Source organism: Anthonomus grandis, chromosome 9 (assembly GCF_022605725.1).
Source record: "Anthonomus grandis grandis chromosome 9, icAntGran1.3, whole genome shotgun sequence".
Lineage (NCBI taxonomy): Eukaryota > Metazoa > Arthropoda > Insecta > Coleoptera > Curculionidae > Anthonomus > Anthonomus grandis.
In genome coordinates, this window is record NC_065554.1 from 11,172,272 (window position 1) to 11,193,137 (window position 20,866).

The 20,866-nt window shown below is 32.7% G+C and overlaps 2 protein-coding genes across 2 annotated transcripts in view; one reads left to right on the plus strand and one right to left on the minus strand.

Annotated features, from left to right (window-relative positions):
• The window catches only part of LOC126740428 (flotillin-2), a 512,088-nt gene that overhangs the window by 105,986 nt on the left and 385,236 nt on the right, over positions 1-20,866 (plus strand). The gene's annotated exons all lie outside the window — the stretch shown is intronic.
• Positions 1-20,866, minus strand: part of LOC126740427 (glucose dehydrogenase [FAD, quinone]-like) — a 41,351-nt gene that overhangs the window by 7,500 nt on the left and 12,985 nt on the right. Inside the window, exons 2-7 of the mRNA XM_050446452.1 lie at positions 4,849-5,105; positions 4,539-4,691; positions 4,361-4,478; positions 3,116-3,284; positions 2,931-3,066; positions 917-1,078 (exon numbers count right to left, since the gene is read on the minus strand). Of these exons, the coding sequence (XP_050302409.1) occupies positions 917-1,078; positions 2,931-3,066; positions 3,116-3,284; positions 4,361-4,478; positions 4,539-4,691; positions 4,849-5,098 (988 nt within the window). The 5' untranslated portion in view covers positions 5,099-5,105. The remainder of the gene's footprint in view (positions 1-916; positions 1,079-2,930; positions 3,067-3,115; positions 3,285-4,360; positions 4,479-4,538; positions 4,692-4,848; positions 5,106-20,866) is intronic.

Below are 20,866 nucleotides of genomic sequence, written 5' to 3' on the forward strand. Positions count from 1 at the left end.
AGCATTAGATAGAATTTATTAGGACTCCATAGCATTCGACAGAATAAACCATGATTTGCTGCGCTATAAGTTGATTACACTGTATTTTGGAATAGGTGTTGTTCATTGCATCTCAGAATCTTATCTGGATTGCATCCACCATCCTGGATGGTGTAAATGATTAGTTAAATGCGAAATTGTTGTGGAGTATTTAAATGCATACATTAAGCGACTGAGTATATAAAGCATTTTCTTCTAAGACACCTGTATTAACTGTACTTTTTGTGGAATGTTAGGTATGTTATCATAGAAGACTGTTTCTATAGAAGACTGTCAAAAAGCTCACAGGAAATCTTTAGTCAATCAAGCCAGTTCAATATTTCTTAGAGATATACTTAATTATGAAACTAAATTGCTCTAGAGGCTTAAAAACTGTGGTTAATAGTCTACGTGAAAGAAAATCATGGATTAAATTAATTAATCAAATGTATTAATTTTTTCGTTAAATTCAAATCCAATATAATATTTTTAATTCATATTTTAACTATGGCTATTATTTACTTTTTTTTAACCTATGTTATAGTAAATTTAAATATTGCTTAATTTGTTTTACAAAATTGTATAAAATAAATAATTGATTGATTTCTGATGGTGTAATTTTAATATATATACAAAATAAATTTTTTATTAAAAAATCTAGCGACATACCTACGTAAACAACATTCAATATGCTAAGTTATTAATTATTTTATTGTAATCTATTTTTCTCGTCGGTAATGATTGCGTGACCTATTTTAATTACTACAAATGCTAATTTACTTTTATATTAAAAGTAATATAATTGTTCCTGAAATAATTTATTTTCATTGCCATTATCATTAAGAACATTTCATACGTTGTATCTTTTTTTTTCAGGTAAGCATTTGGTTTTACTTACCAAGTTGCTGAAGATGCTTCTTTGGTCCTATTCCACTAAGCATTAAAAGCTGAGGTGAGTTAATGGCTCCGGCCGAGGAAATTACTTCTTTTTTTACTTTTATAAAGTAGGTTCGGCCATTTTTTACTATTTCCACTCCTTGAGTTTGCTTTGTAATAGGATCTGCAATTAAAATGTTAACAAAATATTTGAAGGTAAAAATTATAGAGGATGTTGCACAAAAAGCTGGTCAGGTCTAAAAAATTGCTTGAAAGGTAGGGCAATCATACTGTTAGCAGAACTTAATTATGGTTATCTGTGGACTCCAAGGCTCAACCAAGACAACCAGGACAACCAGGCTCTCGGAGCTTCGGGGCAGAATGGTACGCTGAATCTACAACAATGGTTGTACCTAGTTTGTACAGTGGTGTGACCAACCATTACAAATGCAGCCTTAAAGTGGTGGCCAATAATCCTGAAGTTAACAGCAAAAGAAAAAATAGTTAAAATACAACTAATGCCATAAAATCCAGGCCCACAGTATCCATGGAGGCTTTCCTGTAATTTCGCTACACTTAATAACTTAGTGAAAAACAAGATTGGGATTAATGTGGAGTCAATGTAATTTGGCAAGAGTTAGAAGAAGAGGGGAACAGTAGACCTTTTGACGTATAGTGACGGATCAAATAAGGATAAGGGAGCTGAAATATTTTGAGAGAAACCAAGCAATATTTATAATACTCGATTGTGCAAAGGAAAGCGGATTTGCGAACTCTAACGTAACAAAAAGGAAGTATGGAAACTTATAATGGAACTGAAATTGATGAAAAAAATGCAACTCGTATAATTTATATGGATTTCGGGACTCCACAAAGTACCAGTACTTCTAAGCACTAAAATTAGGAAAATATTTGGGAGAAATAAACTGGTCTCAAGAATATCAAGAAGTTGGGTAGATTTACCTATTGAGGTGAGCAATTTTACCATGCTGATGTGTATTCAGAAAAAATGAACAAACCTCAAGATTAATAAAAATAGTTGTAGATTCTTCAATTAAAAATTATACATTTGGTTCAATCTTTTGCCTCAAGTTTTAGAACATCATGTATCCTATAAATCACTTATAAATGACAATTATTTTTATCTCTTTTTACTATTTATCAAAGTGGGGCAATTATACGGGCCGGGGATCTTTAATACTGCAAGGTAGGACAACTGTGAGGCTAATCCTGGACTCTAACTTAGACTGAAACAACAATTCAAACATTTAACACACACATTTATCCTTATGCAAGACTGGATCTACACCAGAATAGCGCTTCCAACAATTACATATACAAGACAGAACCTAGGTCAATTGCAAATACTCACTTGTCTGGATATAAAAGAAAATATATAAAATAAAAAGTTCCACATCATTTATAGAAATTCTTCTGAATTGTCGTAATTTAGAAAAAAGTGGAATTAGGATTAATGCTTATGAGTCAATCTAGTTTGATAGGAATTTTAGATGTATACAAAGATATAACATTGGATCCCATATAATATATCTTTCAAACGCGTTTTAAAGATAAAGTTCCAGATATAGAAGAGTAGAATATCAGAACGATTTAATTTAAAGAGAAATCGAAGACCAATTATCAAGTAAAATTATTTGTCAAAAATCAAAAGGTTTAGGAGCTTCAATATTATGCGAAAAACCAAGACAACTATATTTGCCATATTCGATTGTTCAAAAAAATATTACTAAGATAACATTAATGGTGATAATTTAATGGTGAAATGTTCAGGATCAGAGCAGAATGAGACTGAATGACTATTTGAATCAGTTCAATTCAAGAAGAACTAAAGACCATAGAGCACGTAGCCTGTATAGCGAAGATCGTCACAATAATTTCGTATAAGCCAATGTGTATTTGGAACTATGGACGAGTCCCAAGGAAAATATTTCTCTGGAAAATACCAGAGGAAATTTATCTCACTCGCTAAATATTCATACAATTTTGGGACTTCTTGTAGATTGTAAAACACTTACCTATGACGATTCTCTTCACCATAGTAAATTTGCTTAAATGTAAATTGGGTCTACTACGAATCGGATGCAAGTAAGCTCGGCTGGAACTTTCTCTAACACCATCTCGCAAACTTAGTTGAAGATAGGAGACTCCTACCTAAGAAATAATAAAAATAAATGCTGTAGTGGTAGATTTTATTGGTTACCTGGGTCGGTCCATTATAATCCACGTAAGGAAAACCATACTGGATACTGGAATTCACGATGGCATCTGCAATTTTGGTGCGGTAGGGGGCGTAAGAGACATCCAAGTAGCCCTCAGTGTTGTGATAATTTGGATCGTGTGGTACTGGTACCGTGAAATTTTCGATTTTTCTGTAGAAAAGACATTAAATATTAGTAGAAAATTATTTTTTTGTTGCAACTTTCTAATGCACTTAGAAAAGCGGTTTCTGGGAGGGTATTATAAAGTAATAATGGCTACACTATTCAGGAAATATTGATGTTTATTGTTTTTTTCTACTAATTCGCCGAGGTCTTAATAAATCTTGTTGGATACCTTCTTCCTGATGCCATTTGTTATTTATTTAAAAATATTCTGAAAGACCATGAACTTAAAAATAGCCGAATATAGTTTACGTAATGACCTCCGTATTTTGTCTCACTGAGTAATTTCGATTTCAGAAAAGTTTCGCAATTTTGCTTACGTGCAGACATTTTTAAAAGGAGAACTGCTTTTTGTTGCGGTTTTGAAGTTTTACTAATTGGTTTTTTCGCAATCGATGTATTATTAAGACGATTGACCTTAACCTTTATTAATCATATACGTGCTAAAAATAAGGACTTAGCACTATATTATAGAACAATTTAATATGCCATTTAATAGCTCATATAAAGAACATCACCGAGAGATAAAGAGTTTTTGGTGTCTTCTATGAGTTATTTTTATAGAAAAAAATATCTTTGTTTTAATTGCAAAAACCACTTACAAATATCGACTAAACATTCCTAAATATAGTCTAATCATTATTACAAAATATTATTAAGCAATTTAATTAAGGAAGTTATTAGCAAGGCCATTTACTACGTTTTCAATGGTTATTTGATATATTTGTTTATTACATATGTCACAGTTTTGTGGTTGAAGATTTATTATTAGGACAAGGAAACATGTGTGCAAATTGGCTGCTCCAATTAGAGCATGAGAGGCAATACGCAACGGTGGAATACTTACTATTCTTAAAGTTTCTAGGCAACGTTTCGCCTTATAGTCTAAAAGAGTTTTTTTTTAAGTCATATTAAAGCAGACGACGTTTGGCACTTTTTTAATTAATTTTTTAAAATTTTTTTAGCAATACATAAATAAGAATCCTTTCAAAGTGTAAACTTTATGTTGTTACTCTCGCAAAAGCAAAACCATAGTAAAATAATGGGGTATTACCCATACTTACTTATAATAAGGCAGAATATCTTTGAATGACCAACCGTTATTGCCCATTGCTGCCCAATTGTCAAAATCTTGTCTGTTTCCTCTAGTATAGATCATGTAATTCAGAACACTTGATCCCCCTAAAAAAACGAAATGATTCAGTAAACATTTCATTATTCATTGCATTTAAAGTGATCTACCAACAACTTTGCCTCTAGGCCAGTTACATCTCTGGCCATCAAAACCCAAACATGACCTTCCATTAGGTTCTGTTTTATATCGCCAATTGCTGTCTGTGAATTGTAGGTAGTTGGCTAATATTGGCATGTCCATTAAGAAATTTTCGGGTCTTCCTAAAAAAAGATTTATTATGATGGTTTGCAGGCAAATTACCACAGATCATTGCCGATTTCAAGATTATTAAAAAAACATCCGCATCATCTTAATGAAATATTACGAACTTTTTTATTTTTATCATTATATTATTCATACACAGATTATATAACATACCGGCTTCCACAAGAAGTACCTTCCAATCTGGGTTCTCACTGAGTCTATTAGCGACCACGCAGCCGGCTGTACCGGCACCTACCACTATGAAGTCGTATTCTTTCAGTAATTTGGATGCTGCAATGTCAGGAGGCTCTGCTGAAATTTGATCTTCACCTTCTTGAATAATTTTGATTACTCCTTCTAGAATCGACTGTTGTTTGGTTATGGATAGGTAGAATAGAACTAGGAAAATAGGTTTGTACATCATGGTTTATCTGGAATTAAAAAATGTCATTTAGCAGAATAATTTGGCATAAGTACGCTGGACACGACCCTACTGGAGAAGTTTCTGGCAACTAGTTGCAAATTTAGCAAAAATACCTACTATAATTATCTAAAGCATTTTATATGTTAATTAACCGCTGCTTTAACTAAAAATTTGTAACATGTCAATGTTACATTGAATAATTTAATATATAGCAATTTCAATATTCCCTTTAATGCATAAAATGGCGAAACTTTATAATTGATAGTACCATTCCCTTACTTAGAGTGTGCATAGATGGCATTATCTGCTGGCTATTTAACAATGGTTTTAGGCAACCATTTACTCATAGTGTATAAAGTCTTTACTCTCTATATTATAATGTGGCCATTGTTAAGATAATTATGCTTTTTTGCTATCATTCATATATCTATCATTTCTATTAATTTTGTATTATGAATTACCTGAATTGTATGACCTTACGATAATATAATTTTGTAGGTATTTTATTATCCTGTATATACAGGAACTTACTTGGAATCTTATGCTATTCACCGTTATTTTATACTTTTCGTTAACAATATTATTTGTAATTTTACATAATAAGTATAACTAAGTAATATGACGAAATTAAGCTTTTCTCTCTCTTACTTAACAGAGTGCAGGTTGCCCATGCTTCGGAATGTCTCTGAAAATTTCACTATACTTTTGTATTTCATGTCAGTGGAGCTCATTGCTTATGAGCTTATCGGCAGGCATGTCAGGTTGACAGATTGCGGGCAGGTAGTCAGATCAGATGGAATTACTGTATTTTTAATAAGCTTGAAAACCCAAGCTTTGTTTTCACAACATTGTAGATTCGCCGGACTTGAGTTCTGTTGAATCTACGTGTGGGTTCCTTTGTTGAAGAGACCACGTTTGGCTTTCTTTCTGATCTGAACAGCCGACCGGTCCAGCTGGCTTAAGCCATTTTTTGTGCCGGCTCATATTTTTGAGCTTCTTTTTGTAAATTAAGAAGGAGTCAACCACAGGCGAGGTGAGTACCACCGATATTACATTAAATTAATTCCTTTCGTTTTTTCCTAATTTGATTTATTTCTGTTAAAATTTCAATTGTGTAATGTAAGAAATCAGCTAATTTTTTTAACTATTGAAATTCACTGAACTCATCTCACACATTGTAGCGGAGTTACCTACAGGGGGTACAAAGGGGCAAATCGAAAAATATCAAGTCGATTCCAGAACCACAGGGAAAAGAAGCACCGGGTACCAATAAACTGTGTTATCTTTTTTTTGAGCAAACTTTTTATTGAAAAAACTATTTATTTCCACTATCCCTACACACTGGGTATGTTGGTAGGTTAGTGGGTTCAGTTAGTTCATTGAACTACCTTTCAAGACCCACCCCCTACCAACACAACCTTGGCCTATAGGGAACCAACCGTAAACCCCCCAAGTCAAACCGTACAGGCTTGCCAGCGGGCCTCTGCTAAGCTGGGTATATGTATGGGCAACCAGAATTCACTTCATAAATTGTCGATGTTCTGGATTGACTTTGCTGAATCCCTGACGTAAACCGCCCGGAAACTTGTAGGTAAATATAAAAGGACAAATAAAGTTTTCCGCTCTCCAAATCTGGATGAGTTGGACATAACTTTCAGGAGGCTTAGAACAGAATACGATCCCGTACCAGCAACTGATCTTAGAAAACATATCTTAATCTACATAACAGTTATTGATTACCATCTCTGTACCTAGTTTGTTAATTTCTTTTATGTTTGTGCCTTATGGTTGTTGATCAAATGCCAACAAATATTCATTCTTGCGATAATGAAAGGAGAGTTAATGCAGCGAAGATACTAGATCTGCTGAATGGAGCCAACATTTCGATAAATTCCTTAAACCTTTAATATACTACACTCTGTCGGGTTTTCAGTCAGTGTCATCGAACGTTCGGTTTGATACCGGAAATTCATTAGTTTTCGATGAAATATACACAGATTGGCGAATGGATCACTACACATATAAAGTTCCTAACAGACGAGATGTTGCAATGTTGCCGCCGCGATAGTACGCTGGTATTCGAGGTTCGAGCTCGATTAGTTCAAAATTTAAAAAAAAAACATTACGCCGCATTGGTATAATATTTTGCTAATGCAGGAATTACATGTGTAAAACCTGCGTAGATTCGTAATTACGTTTTTTTCATGCTGTGCATTGCATATTGAAAATGTAAGCGTGGTTCTTATTAAAATAAAATATAAACCCTATTTAAAATAAAATGTAAACATTATAAAAAAACAGAAAATAATACACTAAATGATAAACCTAACAAATAATTCTTTAAAGAAAAGGCTCAAAAAGACCTCATTCTATAGCTAAACAAAAGGTTAGCCTGTCGTAAAAGTTGTTTCTTAGTTCCAAAAGAGCTTGAGGTAAAATTGAATTGGCAGATTTAAGAATTTTGTTTCTTAACTTCTCTAAATTCGTTGGTCTACTATTATGATGTTTACAAATAGTCTCCTTAAGGTAATCCCACAAATAAAAGTCATTTGGTGACAACTCGGGAGATCTTGAAGGCCATTTATTACAGTCCCACTAATAAAGCGGTTCAGAAAAGTATTTGTTAAAATTTTTTTTACTGTAACCGCATTATGAACAGGACGGCCATTTTGTTGAAAATAGCAGTCTATTTTCAACAAAATGGCCGTCTAAAAATCCCAGGTCTATATCAGGGAGGAGTTAAACGGCAGGAAGAACTTCAAATCAGGAAGAACCATCAATGAAAAATATCCCAATAATATGGTCGCCCAAAATACCAGCCCAAACATTAAACTTTTGAGGATACTGATTACAGAACTTGAAACTTCTGTGCTCGTTTTCCTGAGACCACTAACGAACAACGAACGGATTGTGTTTATCATGCAATGGAGAAGAGGACTCATCTGAAAACAAAATATTTTCTGAGACATTTTTATTTGTATTTACCTTTTTCATCATGGTTTCACAATGTTGTTTTGTTTGTTCACACCTCGTTTGTTTTGGAATATTTAAAACATATGTATTCATGTTTTTTCCAAATACTCGTCACAATTTTATGGTACATCCAAAACTAAAGCACTACAATCCATTTCTTCCCACCGGTCTATTCCCTAGTCTCTTTCAATAGGTGTTTCCTGAGCTTGGATGTGACAATTTCTACATTCTTGGAGGCCAGATAATGTCTTAAAATTTGACACGACATTTGAAATAGTTTTAGCATAAGGAATCGGTCTATTTTCACAATTTACTGAGAATAAATCCTTGCATTGTACTGCCGAATTACCTCCATAAAACCATTCAATTGAACCTTTTCGTAAGGGGTATAAACAGCCATAATGATAAATATTTGAAAAAATTAAAATGGCGCTTTGAGACTCAACAGGGCAGTATGTAATCACACAGCAAAATGAGGTCAACTGATTGTGCCCTCCGAAAATAGCAAATCAGACATTGCCAGAAGTTGCCATTTATAATGCCTATGTGTAGTCTTCTATTCGCCAACCTGTATACTCGACCATAGACTAAGGTTCATTGGTCGTCAATTTATATAATGGTTACTGACCACCTGCGTCCACATATGGTTCATCAATTTTCGTTAATTCATTTAATATATTAGACACTATTGGTCTTCGAAACCGCTGCAAAAAACTTGTTTTTGTATTAAGGACAATGGACGAGAGTAGATTCATATCGTTGGCCTTTAGTGAAATTAATATGCTAAATTCATTCAGTGGAATTAACGTTTGTGACTCGTGAAATTATATAACACACATATATACACCTCGTTCGTTAATTTCGGTTAATCCTTTCCGGTTTTTCCAACATTGCTGGATAAGTCAGTATCAATATTTTTTTGGTTTAACAGGTTTACTTAGGTTACTTTAGTTAAATTTGGCTTTCGATACGGTTGAACTTTGATGAAACATACAAATTTGGCCTTCGAGCTAACATTAATCTGTAGTGATTCCATATCAGTTATTTACTACTTACGTCCAGGCTCTTTGGGAGGCTCAACGAAGTATGTTCAACTAAATTGGATATATTCGGCATATATTAATGTTGGCCTTCGGGCTAACGATAGTTGATAGTTAGTTCATTCAACGATTATTGAAACAACGATTATGTCAATTTTATTAATATTTTCCAGACATGGCTAGTTTTCGATAGAATTCGAGAAGACTTCCTTGCATTAACAAAGGGGATCGAATGAGGGTTTAGCTTAGTTTTGGGAAGGCAACTTTTATTTGTGCAAAGTTAGACAACAGGTATAGATTAATACCTTACTCGTGAAATCCCTTTAATATTCCAACAGTTTGGTGGCGTTTAAGTCAAACAACGTTGGTTCATGCGTTAAAACCTAATGTGCAAACAAACCAATTTAACGAATCACAATGAACGAAATTTGGCGTACGATATTGCTCGTTTATTGGACTTTGATTAAACATACGTACTCGGCCTTCAATCTAATGTCGTGTATCCAAATAGAGGTTGCTGTTCACTTCGGTTCTTATTTGGTTCATTGATTTGTGTTAATTTTTTAATGTGCTAAATAATATTGAATAACTTCATTCTCGGACATAATGCCCTTACCATACTTGTTCCTCGCAACGATTGTTCGCTAACCATTGAATGGGTTTGTGGAACGTATTAAAAAAATTATAGTTAGTAACGGTCATTCGATTAACGAATGTTGGATCAATAAAGCGAACGCCGTGTATCTGTACGTTTTATCGAAAGTTATCGAAGGTGTGATATCCAACGCTAAATTATATACTTATTCAAATATGTAGTAAAGATTTGTTTCAATGACAGAAAATAATTAGTACTTGTTTTGTTAATTGATAGTTAATTTTTCTTAATTGCAATCCTACATAATGGTAATATTTCCAAAGTTAATACGTGCTGACCAGTAATGCTATAATATTTTTCGGTTAAAGTAAAATTAATTATTCGTCTCATATTTTTTTTTTACATAATTTTTATATTACCGTAAGGTCATTAATTTTCATAATGATTAAAATGACGACAATTTAAAAAATACTTACTAACGTTGTCTCGTTCAAGAATCAACACAATGAGGCAAAGGAATTCCAATAAGTATCATCAAGGTAAACTTAGTATGAAACATTTAAGTACTTGGTCATTTATGTTTCTGATACTCTGATGAACTACTCAACAATAATTTGCAATTTCAATATAAAAATAGGGTTGGCCAAAAAGTTTTCGCAGAAACTAATCTGTAGAAGATTAATAATGAATTTCTTGAAAAAATGCATTAAATCCCCAAAGACAATTAAATTATTATTACCACAACACTGTACTCATTAAAAAGTGATTAGAAAAAGTAATATTCTAGATTTTGAAGAAAATTTCTGCAATTTTTTTACTATATTAAATGATATTAAATAACTTCATTCTTGGACTTGTTAATTTTTACAGTACAGGTGAATTTCAAACAACGGCAATGAACAATTATACGCAAACCGTAGAGAGGGCTTATGGAACCTAATTTACAATAATTTTATGTAAAAATGATTATTAGTAACTCTTAAAATGTTGAATCCTTAAAGCGATTGCAGTTTGTCTTTTAGCGAAACTTAACGAATATGCGAATGCCATATTATACACTTATTTAAATATATACTAAAAATTTGTTTTAATGACAGAAAATAATTAGTACATGTTTTGTTAATTTATAGTAAATTATTCTTGATTGCTATCTACATAATGGTAATATTTCCAAACTTAACACGTGTAGACCGGTAATGCTATAATAATGTTTGATTTCAGTAAAATGAATTATTTTTTTCATATGTATATTTATAATTTTAACATTAGCGTGTTACATTGATTTTCATAATGGCCATTAAAATGACGACGACAATGAAAAAATATCTACTAAATCTATTAACATCATTTCGTTCAAGAGTCAATGCAATGAGACAAAAGAATTTCAATAAGTACCATCAAGGTAAACCTAGTGTACATTTAAGTACTTGGCCATTTACGTCTCTGATGAGCTACTTAAAAATAATTTGTAATATATAGAAATAAAATTTATATTTGCAATAAAAAGCCAAGTTCCAAGCCTATTGGTTGGAAGCTTAAGAGCTGGGAATTTAAAATGATTCAAAATGTCTTCTAAGCATTCTCTATATATAGAATCTTTGACGATACCAATTCGTTAACGATTGATAGTAAATTCTTCTGCTCCATTTAGGAAGACTTTAGTTTAGCCTGACACATTTTTTCTACGACTAACCATCTTGTTTCTATTTGTTTAGTGCAATTTGTTGCATCCCCATTTATTTGTTTTCGTACAGTGTCCATGGTTATTGGGGGGGATTGGTTCTGGTCCATTGTCATTTCGCCGAGATGGTATTGTTCTGTTTGCTAGTTTGCTATCTGTTCTAAACAGTATTTATTGACTTCTTACGCATAAAAATAAGTTAATAAATATATAGATATTGACAGATAAATAGTGTATATAAATTAAAATAGTGCATACAAAAGAAAACAATTAATATAATATAATATATATAATAATTAATATAAACATACAAAAGATTAAATAAGTTAAAATGCATAACAATAGGAAATTAGTTTAGATTCTAGTCAATCTCATAAAAATACCTCTTTCACGCCAAACAAAGAAAGCCCTATAAAATAACTAAACAGCCCTTTTATAAATTTGTCATGTGTTGCCAATTTGGTGTTTCAGGTTATTTCCCGAAAACGCCTTAACTCCTTTACTTTTAGAAAATGTACTAGTTTAACCTCAGTGTTGTTGGCAGATGATTAAAATAGTTTATACCTTTATATAAAAAGCAAATTATTAATAAGCTGAAAGTTTGGTAAGCCTAGAAGAGAAAAAAGATTATTGTTAAAAATATTGAAAGGAAAAATTACCAGAATAAACAAAAAATAAAACTTCAGTATTTCACACGTGCGAAAGATAAGCTTGTTTTGGTGTTCTTATTGCTCAACTTTATCACTCCCACATTATGTCACAAAATGGTTATGCTTACTTTATAAAGTATCTTCGATTCATATTGGGAATCTCCTTGATATCTCCTATTTGATTTATTTTTTAGAAAATGCTATGTGGTTAATGACGTATGCAGCTCTGAAACGATCTCTTCATAAGTTCACTTATTGCTGAAATTTTTGCCATTTCCAAGTGTTATACTTAATTACTTTTCATGTTTTTGAAAGTTACACCTCAAGTAATAAACACCTGAAACATTCCGTTTTTGCCATGTTTACCAATTTCCTTTCCTAATCGATATTTAATTATAATATTTTAATTGATTTAAAGAATGTTAAAAATTTTGTCCAATTGGTTTTTACAGTTAAACCAAACCATAAAATTACCAATTCAAAACTGTATCTGATAAATTTAAATTAGCAGCCAATTTTGAATATTTTAACCTCTTAAAATTTCAGTATGATATTAAATAATATCGTCTGACGTCAAGTCTAAGCTTGACAGTGGTATGTGGTATTTCCCTCTAAATTAATTTAAAAAATATTAGTTTCTTAACTAAATTAAAATCTGTCTATATTGTGATGCTTTTAATTTTATGCATTAATCAGGGTGCTATTTTAAATAACGGGCATTTCCAAAGAAAATTAATTTTTGATATCTGATTAATTTTGATGTGATTTATTTTTATCTTATAAGCTCAAAATCTTTTCAACTTTTTTATTGCAACTCAATTTAAGCCCTTTATACAGCCAATAACCACCGTGAACCACCGTGAACTCTTCTATGCCACTCTTCGCAAAGTTTAAAATTCTGACACTTAATAAGGAAAAAAAGACTGACTTTAAATAAGGAAAAATATTAAAGAAACGGAAATATGTATCTTTTCTATAGCCATTTTTTAGGCAAATCTAAACTTGATTTTCTGACAAAAGTCTAACAAAAACGTTTATAAAAAAATAAGATATGTAGTTAAATTCTCAACATTTTACATTTGGAGAGCGAATCTATATAACAACAGGAACACAGTTAGAGAAATTTGCGGTGAATATGGTTTAAAATAACTTATTTCGTTTTCCATGACACCTTTTAACTTTTTCACCATAGATTGTATTTACCAGAAGGTAATCTCTATAATTTCATTATTTTTCCTTTTTTTTAATAAATGTTTCTGAACGACTAATACTTTAGACGGAAAATCAAACTCAGAGCTTTCTAAAAATCACTTTTCTTTTTTGAGCTTTGTAGAGCACTAACGTCTGACAAAAATAAAGGCTATACCGATTTTTTTAATTTCGAATACCAGATTAACTATACTTCATATTTTAAATAATAATACTCATAGTATTTAAATACAGGGTATTTCAGAACTATGGGATCAAACTTCTAGGGGTTGTTCAGTGCAACAGTAGAATCCATTTGAGTATAGGAACCCATGTCCGGAAATGTGGCACTACGCCACTACGGCCCTAATACGCGTTTAAATTTAGAAAAAATATTAATTACCTAAATAGGATCTGATGCATTTATTTTTACCTTTTGTATATGATACCATCACAACAATTGTTCAAAATGTCTTCCTCCAACCTCAATACACCGATTTAAACGCCGCACATGATTTCGGCGGACTACACTAAAAATTTGATCCTCGTTTTGAATGATTTCAAATGATGCTGTTATTCGTCCAATTAAGTCTAGCTCTGATTCTACTGGAGTTTCGTAGACTAAAGACTTTACATGTCCCCACAAGAAAAAATCGAGCGACGTTAAATCGGGTGACCTAGGAGGCCAAGAAACTGCTCCACCTCTGGCAGTCCAACGGTGCCCAAACCGCTGAGCCAAATACTCGCGTACTTGTACAGCAAAGTGAGCCGGCGCTCCATCATGCTGAAACCACATTTGCTGTCTAACGTTTAGTGGAACACTTTCAAGGAGTTCTGGGAGAACTTCCTCCAAGAAACGCAGATAAATAGGTCCTGTTAACCGTTCCGGTAGAAGGTATGGCCCAATTAAATAATTATCAATAATGCCTGCTCATACGTTGACAGACCAACGATTCTGATGTTTTCTTGGAAAAATTGCATAAGGATTTTCTTCGTCCCAAACATGGCTATTCCTACTATTAAAAATACCATCTCTTGTGAAAAAAGCTTCATCGGTGCACAAAACATATCGCAAAAAATTTGGTTGTGCAATGATGTGATCCAGAAGCCACCGACAAAATTGAACTCTAGGATGATAATCGGCTGCAGTCAAACCTTGAACTTTCTGGAAGTGGTAAGGATGGAGTTGTTGCTCGTGTAGTACCCGCCAAATAGAAGCGTTACTCGTATTCATATTCTTAGCGACGTCACGTGTGCTATTTGATGGTTCATCGGCAACTCGCTGAAGCACCTCTTCTTCAAATTCGACCGTTCTTACGGTTCGAGCAACACCAGTATCATGCATCTTGGTCTTAAACATGCCTGTCTCAGCGAGCCGCCGATAATAACCGCAATAAACTTTTTGTATCCAAGATGCTGTCGTTCGGGATAACGTTCATGATACAACCGCGATGCTGCTCGTGCATTGCAGTTTGTTGTTCCATATGCCAAACGCATATCCGCCAATTCTTGATTGGTAAAGTTTTCCATTAGCAATAAATGTGTAAGCTATAAAATTTTTAAACATGACATTGAGAGTTGACTTTGATAAACGTTGATTATAAACAATTGTTGTTATAGTATCATGTACAAAAATTAAAAATAAATGCAGTAGATCCTATTTAGGTAATTAGTGTTTTTTATAAATTTTAACGCGTCTTAGAGCCGTAGTGGCGTAGTGACGCATTTTCGGACATGGGTTCCTATACTCAAATGGATTCTTCTGTTGCACTGAACAACCTCCAGAAGTTTGATCCCATAGTTCTGAAACATATAAAATATGTATATAAAATATAATTAGATGTAATAATTTAATATTTCCTAGTAGTAAGAAAAAAGAAAGTAATACAAAGAAGTTCAACGAAGCCCTTTAATGGAGCAGAAGAAAGTATCCTTTTGAAATGAGTCAGACTAAATAATATTCGATACGCCTACGATACCATGGTTATAGCAGATAGCTTCGAAGCACTGCAAAGGCTAATGGATAATAAAATAAATGATCATCAGCAAAATTGATATAAATGGACATCACCCATAATATGTCGACGGAACTCGAATTAAACGTGTTCAACAATATTGCTACCTTGGAACCATCATAAATGAATAATGGGGCAGTGCACAAGAAAGAAAATGTTTCTTAAAGTTCTAAAATCTTTAAAAGTCACAACATATATCTCAAAACGAAAGTAAGGCACTAAAGATGCTAATCTTTTCTGTTTTATTGTATGGTAAGAATCCTGGACACTCACAAAGGCCATCACTAAAAATAGAGAATCATTTAAGATGTGGCTGATAGGAGAATGCTCAGAATACCATGGACAGCTCACATCACAAACATAGAGGTGCGAAGAAGAATAAAAAAAGATCTAGAAGTAATATACACCATTTAGAAAGAAAAAAATCTGGGACATGTTATGAGAAATAAAGATCGATAGGGCCGATCGATTAAATAAAAGAGAGCCCGGAAGAAGAAGAAAGTTGAGAAAAGTAGGAGATAAAGAAAAAAAAACATTAGTAAAAATAAATAAGGGAATAGCGTAATGTAAAATTACAAAAGATAGGTTAAATTAAAAAAGAATGTACATGTTTGAAAATGACATCATACACACAAAACGAAACAGTGTAAGGAAAAAGATGTATAGTATACATTTTCGAATAATTGAAGCTATTTATTAAAGGTTTTCAATTTTTTATTTGCCTCTCAGTTTTTTTAAATTTTAAATATGTTTGTTAAAAAATAAAAATATATGTATTTATTCTTTAACCTTAATCTATTTAATTGCCTGAAATGAATTGATTAAGGTATTGTTTTTTCCATCAAAGTCATTAAAAAACAGGTTTTTATTCATTTTTTGTTTTGTTTTTTTTTTTTTTATTGAAGAAAAAAGAGATTTTTTGAGAATTATACAATGAGTAAAATAATTTTAGGCACCTGAGGAAGAAAAAAATTCTCAAGTCATTTATTAGAGGGTTTTAATTTTTTTCCAGGCAGTTAAAGAACATATGGATCATTTAGTCTTTTTTGAAATATAGAATTAATGCTATTAGAGTATTTTTATCTTAGCGAATCCTTTGCTTAAAGAAAAAGTAATATAATTTGTGAACTTTGATTTGATGTTTATTGTCAGGCCTAAATTATTGATCCTTTTCATTAAGCATCAATAGCATGTGATCTAGTATCATTGTTCTTTAACCATCTTTACAATGCTATTTTTATACTCTTTGTAAGACTAATTTTAACTTTGTGAAACTGCACTTAATTAGCCTTCATGTTAATTCTTGGCCCTTTAATCGCTCAGACCTGTCGATTTTATTTATTTTCAGAGGCATATTTTGCAAAAAAAAATTATACAAGGTGTCTCAAAAAAGCTGTGATAAGAAAAGTTTCTTTTTTCAAATTGCAAGTTATTTTGATTTAGAAGTTGAAAATTCAATATTCTCCAAATAGTTCCATAGTAGGGTTTGGATTTATGACGCGGGAAACAAAATAATAATTAATGTCAATAGTTATTATCGTTGACAGTTCTGTGTGTATTTTGATAACGTTTCACTAGTTTTTCAGGCTATTTTCGTTTTTTTAACACTAAATTACATTAGTATGCGGCTTACTGAGACACAGCGCATAGAATTCTTGATGATGATTGGCTACAGTAATCGAGTTAGAATGCATCAGGAAGTTTATGAGTTATTTAATCAAAAAGACTCCAATCGTCCGCCAATATCGCAATCGACAGTTAGCAAGATTAAGCCTTTGAGAGGTGCCTTGAATTTTGTGAGCTTTGGCAATTGGCATTATGTCTTTCAGAAATCCAAATTTAGTGGAAAATAATTTTTTTCCGATGAAGCCACTTTCTGCTTGAATAGTGACTGGGCATTTAGCCCAGAATTATCGGTACTGGTCTGATGTAAATTCGCAAACACTGAATAAGGGAAAGACATACACAATTCAATTGCAAAATAAACGTGTGGATCGCGCACCATGTTGGTGACATTAATATGGGGCCTTTCTTCTTTGAAGGAAATTTAATAGGTGAGAGATACCTGAGTTTTCCAGCAAATTTAGTCCAGCTCTCGGACCCTTTTTCCGAGATAGAACGTCCGGATTTGCCACACCATAATATCTGGTTCCAACAATATGGTGCTTCTCCCCATTTTGCTATGAAAGTTCGAAGTTATTTGTACGACACTTTCCCCAACAGGTGGATTATAAGGAGCGGTCTTATTGAGTGGCCACCAAGATCACCCGATCTAACACCATTAGACTTTTTTTTATGGAGATACTTACAACCGGAAAATCTAGATGATTTAAAATACTGCATCCGTCAAGAAATACGTCGAATACCGCCCGAAATGGTTCGGAATGTGCAGGAATTTACCGTTTAAAGGGTTAAAAGTAGTTCGAAAGCGGAATTATGAGAACCAGCATACTGTAGAATGGCAACGATGAGATCATGAAATAAAAAGCTTTCATATAGTCAAGCGATCAGAAATGAAAAAAACCTTCTCCTTATCCAAAGTTAAATTGACTGTTTATCAACCCTGTTTAAAAAACGTCAAAAATCAGTCATCAATCGTCAAAGGACAAAAAAGTACCTACTATTAATAGTACAGTCAATCTGTTTTTTTTTGCAAAAATAGGCGAAATCATGATACTTTAGCAACCTTTTACTTTGAAGCCAATTGAGTTATAAATATGTTTTGTTTCGGACACTTTTCCCTAAAACACACGGTTTTCGCAAAAAATCGATTACAAAAAATTTTGAGTTTTTCAAAAAAGTACGGGGGAGGGATCGCAACTACACTAAGATATTGTAAGGAACTCAAGATTTCGCCGATTTTTGACGCTTTTCAGATGATAAATTGACTGTACTATAAGGATGTAGGTATATTCATTTGATTATGCAGTACAAATGCTCATAAGTTTCCAATTTATATTTTCATTTGGAAGTTCAAACGAGAACGAGGTGGGATATTTTAATTTTTTTTCTTGCTTTTTAATAATTTACGTTCTAAACTTATGTTAAAATATATTAATTGCTAATTAATGTAACCCTGTCTATAATGTACTGATCGTAGTTATATCGTTAAATTTAGTACGAATTAAGTGTAATACATTTCCATATTTATAAAGTTAAATCCCTATTAATTTTCTTCTAATTGCAATCCACGTTCATTTAATAAACTATGTGAACCAACCACTCAATTTATCTTGATGACCTGCACTATTCCCTATTGCATATAAATGACCAATAATTATAGTCAACAATGAGACCTAAGATTACGTTAATCTTTTGTAATTCTACTGACAAATACACCAATTGTTAATTTTATGTCTACATTTAGTTTTTTTTATATATATGGTCGAATTTTCTATCGGTTTTTCATTGCCCAAGAACTAATGGTAAATAAGCCTTTCAACACAGGTGGCTACCCACAATAATTATTATTGCTTTATTACCGTTTCCTAATTTAATAATGTTAATAATAGTGCGTTTTAATGGGTGCATTTTTTCGCTCGAAAATATGAAATTTTACATCGTGGGGGCATAGTAGCGTAGCAATGGCCTTTAAAATGCACTACGAAATTATAACTGCGGTTTGCAAAATTATGTTTTCGAATTAATCTGACAAAAAGAATTAAGTGTGCCAAATGAAGGAAACAGAATGGACTCTTTCTTAGCAACGAACAATTCTCCCATTTTTTTTTACGTATCGGTCTTTCATTGTAGTAATTAATATTAATAATCCCTGATGTAGCTACTTCATCTGATAAATAATTTATCTTAATTTATCGTAGAAGGTGTCCAACAATGTAAAAAGCGATTATTCAAAATTTGACGAAGTATACTTTTCCAACATCATTAGCAGCTTCTGTATTTCTATATTTACTATTTTTAACAAATTAAACAGTCTGAATACATCCGACGTTCTGAGCCTGGTTGCTCTCTATGTTTTGACATTAGAATATTATTTTCTTTGATTTTTTTCTTAGATTTAAGAGGGGAAGCTTTATAATTTCCGTTTACATAAACGGGTTCAAAAACTAATCTATTTCTATTTTAAACTGTATTCCCAATATTTTAAAGGTTTTTCGTCTTTTAAAATAAATTTTCACCTAATTAAGTAACAGTACGAATTTTCCACAAAAGTAATCAGTAGAAAGATTTGGTCAAAGTGACAAAATGGTTTTGGAGTGAGTGGCTATGACTTCAGGTTTTAGAAATTGGTGGAGTGGTTCATTCCATATAAAGAGTTTTTTTTTAGAGGCGGAGAACTTTCATTTGGAAGCACTGTTTTTGTGACAGTCGATCTGACAGTTCTGGGTTATTTTAGGTTAGTTTCGTTTGGCAATTCATCATGAGTTTCCAATAATTTCAAATTTACTTTGAAAGACATGATTCAATTCGCGAAACATATCAGGCATTACGTGAGTTTTATGGTGCTCCTAATCGTTCTTCAGAGCGATTAATTCGAGAAACTATTCATCGTTTTCGCAATACTTTTACTCTGATTGACAATACGCATCCCGTTAGACACCGTACAGTGGGCACACAAGAAGAGATAACTGCTGTACAGCGTAGTGTTGATAATTATCCAACTGTATCAATTCGTCGTCGTTCTCAACAAGTGAACTTGTGTCCATCCACTTTATGGAAAATTTTGCGGAAAGATCTCAGGTTGCGAGCTGTTGGTTAATAACCAAAAAGCATATTCGTGTATGTTTATAAAAGATTGTTTAGGAAACGATTTCCTAAATGACTGGCCTTCTAATCTAGCTGAATAAGAGATTTTGTGTATGGAGCAGTCATCCCGCTCTTTGTGTGTATAAAAAATATATATTGCCAACAACACTGTTTTTAGTTAGTTCTTATAAGTTCTCACGCATAAAGCTTAGAATTACGGTAAAAGAAATATAATCGATATTGAAGTTAAATCACTTGTGTTTTATCGTGTACCTTATTTAATACGAGCATATAAAATTCAACTTGTCCAGGTGCTTAAACCCCAGGATCATCTTTTGCGCCGTACATTAGCTGAATAGATGGAAGGAAAGATTGCTGTTGATCCACGGTTCCATATGAAATTGTTCAGTGATGAAGCACACTTTTGGTTAAATGGTATGTAAACAAGCAGAATTGCCAAATTTTGGGCGATGAGAATCCACAAGCTATTGTCGAAACACCTTAAAATCCAGAAAAACTCACCGTTTGGTGCGCTTTATGGTTGAATCATTGGTTCTGATGTCTTCAGAAATGCTGATGGTCAGAACATTACAGTAAATGGTGGGCGATACAGAAACATCAGGTTCGTACCTACTTACTTTGTTGTGCCTCAATTGGTAGAAATGTGGTTTCAACAGGACGGTGCCACATGCCATACAGCGCGTCAAACAATTAATTTATTGCAAGAGTAATTCGAGCAACGAATAATTTCAAGAAATGGAGCTGTAAACTGGCCACCTCGTTCGTGCGACTTGACGCCATTAGATTATTTTCTTTGGGGGTGTATACGCTGATAAACCCTAAACACTTGGGCACTTAAACGGGTGATTACCGAAATACAGTCTGCAGTACTAGAAAGAATGTGTGAAAATTGGACCTC